This window comes from Protomyctophum parallelum, assembly GCF_964188405.1.
Source record: "Protomyctophum parallelum genome assembly, chromosome: 8".
NCBI classification, from domain to species: Eukaryota; Metazoa; Chordata; class Actinopteri; order Myctophiformes; family Myctophidae; genus Protomyctophum; species Protomyctophum parallelum.
In genome coordinates, this window is record NC_139703.1 from 3,333,808 (window position 1) to 3,343,965 (window position 10,158).

The 10,158-nt window shown below is 44.9% G+C and overlaps 1 protein-coding gene across 1 annotated transcript; it reads right to left on the reverse strand.

The window, feature by feature from the left end:
* Positions 1–2,094: 2,094 nt before the first annotated feature.
* On the reverse strand, positions 2,095–9,780 carry LOC310862476 (lumican). Its single transcript, XM_083770407.1, has 5 exons — positions 9,628–9,780; positions 8,369–8,725; positions 5,512–5,836; positions 4,594–4,914; positions 2,095–2,654 (listed from the first exon to the last, which is right to left on the reverse strand). The coding sequence occupies exons 2-5, from the start codon at positions 8,699–8,701 to the stop codon at positions 2,503–2,505; spliced, it is 1,131 nt and encodes a 376-aa protein (XP_083626533.1). The 5' UTR covers positions 8,702–8,725; positions 9,628–9,780; the 3' UTR covers positions 2,095–2,502.
* Positions 9,781–10,158: the final 378 nt, after the last annotated feature.

Below are 10,158 nucleotides of genomic sequence, written 5' to 3' on the forward strand. Positions count from 1 at the left end.
AAAGCAATGAGCTTTTTCCTACATCAGCTGTGAGTTCCTTCTGTTAGACTGCAGGCCAGTCACCCCTGAATCACACACACTGTTTATGGTTAATATGAGTCCCTGTCTAGCTGTGACTGAGTTCCGACACTGGTACATGAACCACATATGGGAGATGTCGGATCATGACATCAGGCAACCACACGTGCACGCATGCATGCACGCGCATGTTTCCACCTCCTTTCCAGTGTCACCTGGAAAATATGACAGTGGCTTTATTATTAATGGTAGAGGCAACACTGACAGACATACACACGGACTCGCACACGCTTGTTTGCATGCATGCACGTGCACACACACACAAACACACACACACACACACACACAACACACACACACACACACTCTCTCACACACACACACACACACACACACACACACACACTAACTAAGCTACTTCATTCAAGTAGCTTCTTCAAGTGTATTTATGCAATGCTTTCCAATGTAGATACATGTTTATGCATTTCAAGCAATATATCCAAAAAGTAACACCTGCCATGACGTGACGAAATCAGCCCTCAAGGGCTGGCGGTTCTCTCTTCATTCTTAAATCATTAGTTGGCTAGCTTAGCCGTAGTTTTGTCCTATAATATATCGTATATAGCTAGGTAAGTAATAAGCTAACAATATAGTTTTATGAGTGCTAGGCAATTTATGTGTTATACACATTATGCGATTTTTCTGGGCACCATAGCGAATTGGCTGCAGCCAGCTGCAGACACATGTTAGGCCCTATATCGTATGTATAATAATATTTATAATGTCTGCTATTGACATTGCTGTCTCTTTGTGTCACACACTATTTTCTTAGAACACGTCAATCTTGAAGATTTGTTGCTAAATCAATTTGGCTAGTTTCCACTAGGCTATAGAATATTTGGCTTTAAGGGAAGAATATGGAAAGTACATGTGTGATAAATCTAGAGTATATGAGGCACATGGTTTCCTCTGGGCAGCTTGAATTCACGTTCTCATACCTATTATTCATACATGTGTGTGTGTTTTTTTTCTCTTCTCTTCTTGTCTAAAGTAATAAAACTCTTCATTTCTGCTGGTTTCAGAACCAACATGTCTAATGCAATTTTTCAAACAATGGATTGGATCTGCAAAATAGCTGTTTTATGTTTAGCCAAAAACCTAAATCTATTTCCATCAAAAATTGAATTCTCACATTAAACACATATTGTTGCTGTCGGGCAGAAACCTCTTATCTCCATTATTTTGGACTTGATCACACACTACTACAGTGTCACACAAAAGCATCAAAAGTGGCAGATCTAGGGTTGTTTTTAGCTTGTAGATCTGCTACCTTTGCTATTTTGAATCCTGAAAAGTCACTCTTTTGGACATACTGTATGAGGTGAGCATGATTACAATGCATAATTTTTATTAAGATTCTCTACAAAATATAAAGAAAACCCGTGATTTGATAAAGCTTCATCCTGGCGACAACAACCACCATTATTACACAGCAATACAACGTGTGTATGTGTGATCATATATTCAAACGTTTCCCTAAAAACGCTGTACGCCGTTTGATGGAAACCGTGTGTGCAGCGTTTTCTATAGGCAGACATGAGAGGGGGGGGGGGGGGGGGGGGGGGAGGAGGAGGAGGAGTTGGGCACACGTCCCATTCTGTGAGATAATACAGATGTACAGCTCCACTGAGAATTAAGATGGAAAGGGTGACTGCGAGAGAGCACCATTAGGAATTCACTGCCTGTGTATGAGCACATTGTTGATGCAGGACTTTTGGACCTTCAGTCTTATGCAGGGGTCTTCAACAGGGGGTCCGGGACCCCTAGGGGGTCCTCAGAGTTACTACAGGAGGGCCATCAAATCTTTGTGTGATAGATTACATGCATTGACTTCATGAACCCTAGAATCTCTATTCTGAGAGGAACTATTAGCCCAAAAATAGCAGATCTACAATCTGCCTCACGCTGCAGCTATTAGGCTTAATCTTGTTTGGGTTTATACAGTTTCAGGCAATACAGTTTAGAGATTCAATTGTTCAAGAGATTTTATTCGTTTTACATCTCATACAAGTGCAGAAGAATTAGATTATTTGGTGTTGGTTCTTCAACATTGGAGCAACAGTAACAAAAGAGAGAATGAAAGAATACAACGAGAAAGTACGCTGATTAGGTGAAGATATAGCCGGGCATGTGTACAGTAATCATAATCATAGCACACTTATTGCCACAGCTGTGGGAGATAGTCAAGGCTCAAGGCAAAATGTCAAAACATGCCTGTTCCCAAAAAGAAAAGTACTAAAGGCAATACCTGAGAATGATGTTCACATAAGCACAGCATACCTTTCCATAACTCAGTGTAAACAAAATTAAACACCAATATAGAACACCATTTGTGAGGATTACTGTTCAGAATACCGTATAAAGAACTGCCGTGTGACAACGATGGCTGATTAGTTTTTGTTTTAAGAAGCTATAAACGACCCTTCAGATGTATATATGGTGCAGCACTCGGAGGCAGAAGACCCATTCAGGGGGCAGCTGGTGGTAGGACATCTTGTTTCCATCTAGTCGGAGGATCCTCATCCGGGAGTAGGAGAGAGGACCCACCTCTCTGCAAAAACTGGTCACGTGGAACTCTGTGGGGAAGACAGAGAGACACAACTTTCCATTATTACAAAACGTATTATTTACTAAAGTGAATTTCCTTCTTTTATAGACAGAATAACACAGACGGGATCATGTTCCACATGGAACGTGGATCAAATGGATAATAAACTGTGATGCGTCTAACATAATAGAATGTCCGAGATATCATAGATTATTATTGTTTTTTTGTAAATTATGATCAATTATTACATCATCATTCCAGCATTTATTGTAGACTATAGCGGCTTGTGCCTAGCCAAAGCTGTAAATACTGAAACGGTGAACGGATCTGTTTTTGTGTCCACGTCTTTGCCGTAGCTGAAAGTTCTCGTGGGGATCTGTGTTTAGTGCGACTGACGTCTCACATCACAAAGAGAATAGCTCACTTGTTCTCTGTAAAAAATCTGCATTTACTATTAGATGGCGTGCAGGTGCTGTGGTTAGAACATAAATACTGTAGGAAACGGCTCCCTCACTTCAATCCACCCGCCATGGTCTCAGCCAGCACTTTGGGGTTTTGGCAGTAACAGGAACCACAGTAGCTGTGTCAGGCTGATAGCTAGACGGTGAGGTGTGTGTTTATGAGGAAGTTTCCCGCAAACAGAACAGTCGGTCAGCACCAGTTCCTCTCTGCTGGACCGCTGAGACTAATTGAAAGGCAAAAACACATTCTCTTGTGTTGTCCAGAGCACATTCCCTCTGTGAGCCAGACAATCATGCTTAATGCAGTTCTGGATGTGTTTGGTTGGATTATGCTCCACAGGCTGGCGCTAAAGCTTCATCTTAAGCAGTCTGAATCTTTGCTGTGCCTGATGTGCCTGATATGAATCAAAAGAAAGAGAGTGTTGAAAAGCAGATTTACCGCTATACTTCGACGTACTCCCGTACAGAAATAAGAAACGCAGATGTTTTGTCTGTAGCTGATTTCTAATTCTTACTGTAGCTGACTTTATGTTTTTTTAAATCATTTTTAGCTAATGACGTAGCTTAGGGAGGAGAAAGGCTGTAAGATGAAGTATACACTGGACTTTGAAAGAGGAGAATCTGAAGAGGGAACAGAGTGTGCTTTGGCAACCTTGCAGATGTTTTTAGACTTCACTCTTCTTCACTAACCTACTTTCCCTCTCAGCATCCACCCATCATTTCCTCTGCTCTCCTCTCCTCTGCTCTCCCCTTCTCTTTTTTCCACATCTCCCTCTTTCTCTTCTCTTCTCTTCTCTGCATACTTGCCTCCCCCCCCCCCTCCCCTCTCTCTCTCTCTCTCTCTCTCTCTCTCTCTCCCGTGACTTGCAGCCTATCCCAGCCCCGGGCTCCTCCTCTCAGGGTCCCAGGCTTGTAATGTCCACTTGTCCAGGAGGCAGCTGGTTGAGTTGCTTGCCTGGTGCTCCAGTCACATTTTCCACATTTCCTTAACCCCTCCTCCCTCTCATTGTAGGGTTTCAGGAGGTGTCTGCCACATAACTCTGACTGATGTCGTGCATTGTCGCTCTAAGGCATCTGCTCTGCTTAATTGTAAAGCCTGTGTGTGTGTGTGTGTGTGTGTGTGCGTCCAATCCGTCCATGCACAGCACCCTCAGCTGGGCTTTGTCTTTGGGGATTCACAACTCACAAGTCGTCATGATGTCAGCGACGCGTGATTAGAGTAAAGTACCGTATGTGCAATTTGAGTGCATCCATGTGTGTGTGCGTGTGTGCGCGAGCGTGTGCAACCACTGGGATGCGAACGCAGGCGCGGTCTGGTGAAATTGTCCCGCAAGCGACGAGCAGGATTGTGGTCAGTGTTTTTTTCTGCACATGAGACCGCCACGTCGGGCGGTCCCCGTTGATCCAAGCGAAAACGCCCACGTCACTCGCTTTTAAACTTTATATCTTTATATTTTCACTATTAGACGCATACAACAAAGTACATGAAGGGCTTAAGAGGTTCACCTCGTATTTCATTGGCCTCCAGGTAGAGATACTGCAGCGTGGTGGGCACCACAGGGACCGTGGAGAGCTTGTTATAGGAGAGGTCTAGCTCCACCAGGCTGGTGAGGTTGAAGAAGACCTGTGGCTGGACGCTGGGGCTCCACAGGCCACAGCGACTCAGGCGCAGGTACTTGAGGCCCGGTAACCCGGCGAAGCTGTCCTCCCTCAGCTCGGTCAGGGAGTTGTTGGACAGATAGAGCTGCTGGACAGAGGGGGATAAGTGCCGAGGTACAGAGGAGAACCGGTTCCCGCTGAGGTCCAACAGGTTCAGGCTGATCAGACCTGAGAGATGTTGAGAGGACAGAAGAGGTCAAAACAGAATGATGTTGAATACAAGATGTGAATCTTATTCCTGCATAGAAAGAGTCTATTTATTTTGACCCTATCGAAGTTTAGACTACCCACAAGAGGAAATTCCATTCCGCAGCATTGTCAGACAACATTATACATACAACAGCACACAGTAAGAGTAATACAACCGCAATAACACTAGACGATGGCAGACGGCAGTAGACACTCAGGCCTCTGTTGTTTAAAGCAGCTACTGTAAGCTACTGCAAGACCTTTCCCAACGTGAGCCTTTTTTACCTCCTGTTATATACCAACGCTCACAGCAGTGGGGCATTGGCGTAAGGTTGTGATTGAGTGGTTGTGTGATTCTCTCTGTTACTATACATTCCAACACACACTCACTCCCAAAATGGCCTGTGGGGACTTTTTGGGACAAAAACGTGCCCCTGTGTGGGTACACGCGGGATCATCTGATGATGTCCCGGTCACATCCGCACTTCAGGAATGCGTAAGAGCTGTCCGTACTCATACCCAATACGTAAAAGGGTCAAATCCGTCCCAAGCTGTCACCCGTTTGATGGACGTTACCTGTGAAGTCTTCCTGTGTGATGGTCTGCAGACGGTTGCCCTGTAGCAGCAGCAGAGTGAGGTTGCGGAGGTTCCGGAAGGTTCCGGGGCCGATGGTGGAGATGTGGTTGTGTGCCAGTCTCAGCTGCCTGAGCCCCGCCGGCAGGCCACTCGGCACCGAGGTCAGGCGGTTGTGGTTGGCAAACAGGTAACGCAGCCTCGTCATGTTCTGCAAGACTGTCTGGTCCAGCTTGTTGCTCTGCAGCTGGTTGTGGTCCAGAATGAGCCAGCGTAGAGCCGTGATGTTGGCCAGGACGGACGAGGACAGAGACGAGATGTTGTTTCCCTGAAAACAAGATGAGCATAATAGAGTACCGAAGTCATGATGTCATTTAGTGACTTTAAGCAATGACTGTTTTCAGGACGGCTCCGCTACGCGGAAGTACGGCGGCTATGATGCAATCGCCGTAGCTGACAAAATCGTTAAGCAAACAGCCGTTGGCGACGGCGACATTGGTTCCCATGCAGACGCGTCTATGCAGCAGCATGTGTCAAACACCCCGTCGCGCGTCAGCTAACTTGCCGATATTGCTTAAACCACTTGCTTCACCACTTTTCAACCTATCTTCATATAATAGGTCCTCACTAATAATCATGGTAAAATGGTGCAATTTTTTTCTACTCTGTCTGTGTCTCATAGGAGGGCTGTGGGCAGTTCAGAAACCGTCTTCCAGTGACATCATCGATGGGGAATACAAGCTAATAGAAACTGCAGGCTTTCTAGTCCTGAAAAGTTGCACTGCGAAAATGGAAGCCATCGTTCTCACGATAATGAAAATCTAAATATTTTTGTAAAAAAATATTGTTTAAAAACAAATCTGCCTAATGATGATGTCACTGGAAGACGGTTTCTAAACTGCCCACAGCCCTCCTATGAGACACAGACTGAGTAGAAAAAAATCATGCCATTTTTTTCATGATTATTAGTGAGGACCTATTATATGAAGATAGGTTGAAAGTGGTGAAGTGGTCCTTTAATTCTTGTGCTGGACATGATCAGCAGTGGAAAGAGGAAGGTGCTGGAGCAATCTGTGTTATTCTAAAACCGTTTATGATTATGGTATCAGTGTTATTTCTTCATTCAGGGCATGCCAACACATTACACAGCATAAGAGAGGTGATGGAGCAATCGGTGTAAATGTATGACAGCTATAATTTTAATAAACATGGTTATGACATGGCGTTGTAGACACTACGTGTAAGTGTAGGTTCTGCCGTAGTAGAAAGGGCTGCGACGGCAAGCAGGTTAATGTATCGACTAGCACTGATCTATTTCCGGTAGTCGGAGCGGACTGCCGTAGCTGTCGTTGCTTAAAGTCCCTACTACCTACCCACTACCCCTGGATCACAGAGTTATGTTTTGAATTGGGGCATGGGTGTTCCAAAAAATAAACAAATCACCCGCCGATTTTGTCAGATACGGTCGGGTACTAATCGCTGGGGTGATTTGTTTATTTTTCGAAAACAGTTATTATATGACGCGAGCTAAGATGTGCCTTAGGGAATTCCAATACAAAAAATAACCGGGGGACAGCGCCCTCTAGAGGCAGTGATGTCAGTTATTTGATTTTAGATATGATGATGGCAGAAAGACAAGTTGGATTAAAACCAGGACTGTTACGAGTATATAGCTGATACTCTGGTCAGTACCAGCATGCCCCTAATCGCTCAAGAACAGATTCTGTGCTGTTTTTCCTTTTTTTGCCGATGGGTTCCCTGCAGATTGGCATGCCCCAGACAGACCCCTTTTCCACCGGTTGGTTCCCAGTGGGAACCGGTCCAGTTCTTTTTGGTTTTTAGTCCATGAGCCAGAGCTCCAACATTTGTGGACGAACTATACACTATATTAAATTGTTTATAGGATCAATACAAGTAAATAAATACATGATAACCCTTCCACAGTAGTAGCTTTTTCATATTTTCGATTATTTTGCATATTTTCCTACATAATGCCTCATTTGCATATTCAAAAATGTAAAATTTGTAATACAATAAATCATTGTCTTCGTGTAAGTACTCAATTGGGGAAGTTTCATGGTGATAACAATCTAATATAGGTATGGTTTTGCCTACTCAATTCATAATTAACGTTTCAATTTTGGAGCTCTGGCTCATGGACTAAAAACCAAAAAGAACTGAACCGGTTCCCATTGGGAACCAACCGGTGGAAAAGGGGCCACAGTGCAGTGTGTACTTTTCGTACAGTAGGTATCGTTACCATAAGTATTGAGTTCTAGCGGGCCAGTAGTGTTCGTACGAACAGGTACTGAGTTCTAGCGGGCCAGTAGTTTTCGTACGAACAGGTACTGAGTTCTAGTGGGCCAGTAGTTTTCGTACGAACAGGTACTGAGTTCTAGCGGGCCAGTAGTTTTCATACGAACAGGTACTGAGTTCTAGCGGGCCAGTAGTTTTCGTACGAACAGGTACTGAGTTCTAGCGGGCCAGTAGTTTTCGTACGAACAGGTACTGAGTTCTAGCGGGCCAGTAGTTTTCGTACGAACAGGTACTGAGTTCTAGCGGGCCAGTAGTTTTCGTACGAACAGGTACTGAGTTCTAGCGGGCCAGTAGTTTTCGTACGAACAGGTACTGAGTTCTAGCGGGCCAGTAGTTTTCATACGAACAGGTACTGAGTTCTAGCGGGCCAGTAGTTTCCGTACGAACAGGTACTGAGTTCTAGCGGGCCAGTAGTTTTCGTACGAACAGGTACTGAGTTCTAGCGGGCCGGTAGTTTTTGTACGAACAGGTACTGAGTTCTAGCGGGCAGGTCGTGTTCGTACGAACAGGTACTGAGTTCTAGCGGGGCCAGTAGTTTTCGTACCTGTAGGAACAAGTATTGCGTTCTAGCAGGCAGGTCGTCGGGTATCTCCCCCAGCGCTCTGTGGTCGCAGTAGACCGCCGTGGGCCACTGGATGGGACAGTCACACAGCAGGGGGCAGGCCAGGGGGTTGTTGGCTCGGTACCAGGCCGAGTCGATGGCGCGGCCCTGCAGGGTCAGCACGCTGGGCTCACCCAGTATCCGGTTGATCCAGAGAGGAACTCCTCCGTAGTCCAGGTCTTCTATGGTGGTGGTGGTGGTGGCCCAGGCGGGTGCCGACGCTGCGCACACACACAGGAACAACGCCAGCACAGCACGGCCAGCCAAGTCAGCCATGGAGACGGATGATGTAGTAGAGAGCTGTTGCCAACGTATACACGCGTGGACAGGAAGTCAGAAGTTGGAGAAGATTTAAAACCCTCTCTAGTCGTCGCAGAACATCACAGACACAGTTCTTGTTCTGTTCCTGGCTAGTACAGACAAATATTTCCCATTCAAACAAAAACAGTGTGAGATGATACTGGTGGACGGGTAACTAGAGTAACCGTTCTGTGTATCATGCAGTCAGTTACATGGTATATGGTGAATGGGACCGAAAAACTGAAAGATATAAAGTATTGTGCACTGCTCCATTTTGTAAGCATCTGGGTATGAGGCAGAGGAATGCATTTTTCTTGCGTGCAACAGCTGCAGATGGTTACAATGTCATCAACGAGAGGCATGTGAGCATGAGTGCACATGCTTCACATGCACACACGCACGCACACACACACACACACACACACACACACACACACACACACACACACACACACATCCAGTTATTGTATACAAGCCAGTGACAAAAGACTGCTTCATCAAGAACATTTACTTTGTCAGCAACATGCCAATAAAAAACATTTCAATTAATGCGCTATTTGTGTTATTAATGTGCTTCATGCTTAGACCTGTATGCTGACCAGATGATGATAGCTCAGAATAGAAACTTGCAATGACATTGTGACGTTTCAAGTGCTATATAGACCATCAAGGAACACCAACACATCATCACACATTCTTTGCTTGCAACAGAGGATGCTCTGGCAATCAATATGCAATCAATCAAAACTCCCAGAGTTACATGAACACTCAGAATGTTGACGGGGTACAGTACTAACTACTATTTTGCCCAGATGCACACACTGTAATGTTTTCCATAAGAGTCAGCTGTGTTGATGCAGGAGTTAAATGAAGGTGACGAGATGAGAATGAAGGAAACGTACCTGTTAATCTGGTGCTATTATATAGAGAGAACGGGTTCCTCGATGCTTTTCAAACTGTTCCGTGTGCTTCTGTCATGGAGGTGTAGCGGAGGTGAGTGTGTGTGTGTGTGTGTGTGTGTGTGTGTGTGTGTGCGTGCGTGCATTCGTATGTGTGTTTAACCACTGTCTGTTACATTCCTTCACTTTAACCCATTAAAATCCGGAAAGCATCTGTGTCATTTTTGGAAATCTTTTAATATATATATATATTTTAAAGTGAACATTTTTTACTTAAATCTTTGCTTCTGGGGGTCCGTGGAACAAAAATATTTTTAGATGAGCGTCCGCGGCCAAATGTATATCACTTTGGGGGTCCTTGACATGACAAAGTTTGAGAACCACTGACATAGCAACATACATTTTCTTCAGAAAACTGTTTTAGAAGAAGAATTTGTTGAATCGGCCTCAGGTTTTAATTGGTTAAACGTTGCCACCCCAGACATACACTCCCTAATCGTCCTTCATTCACTCCTTCCATTATGGTCACAGCCT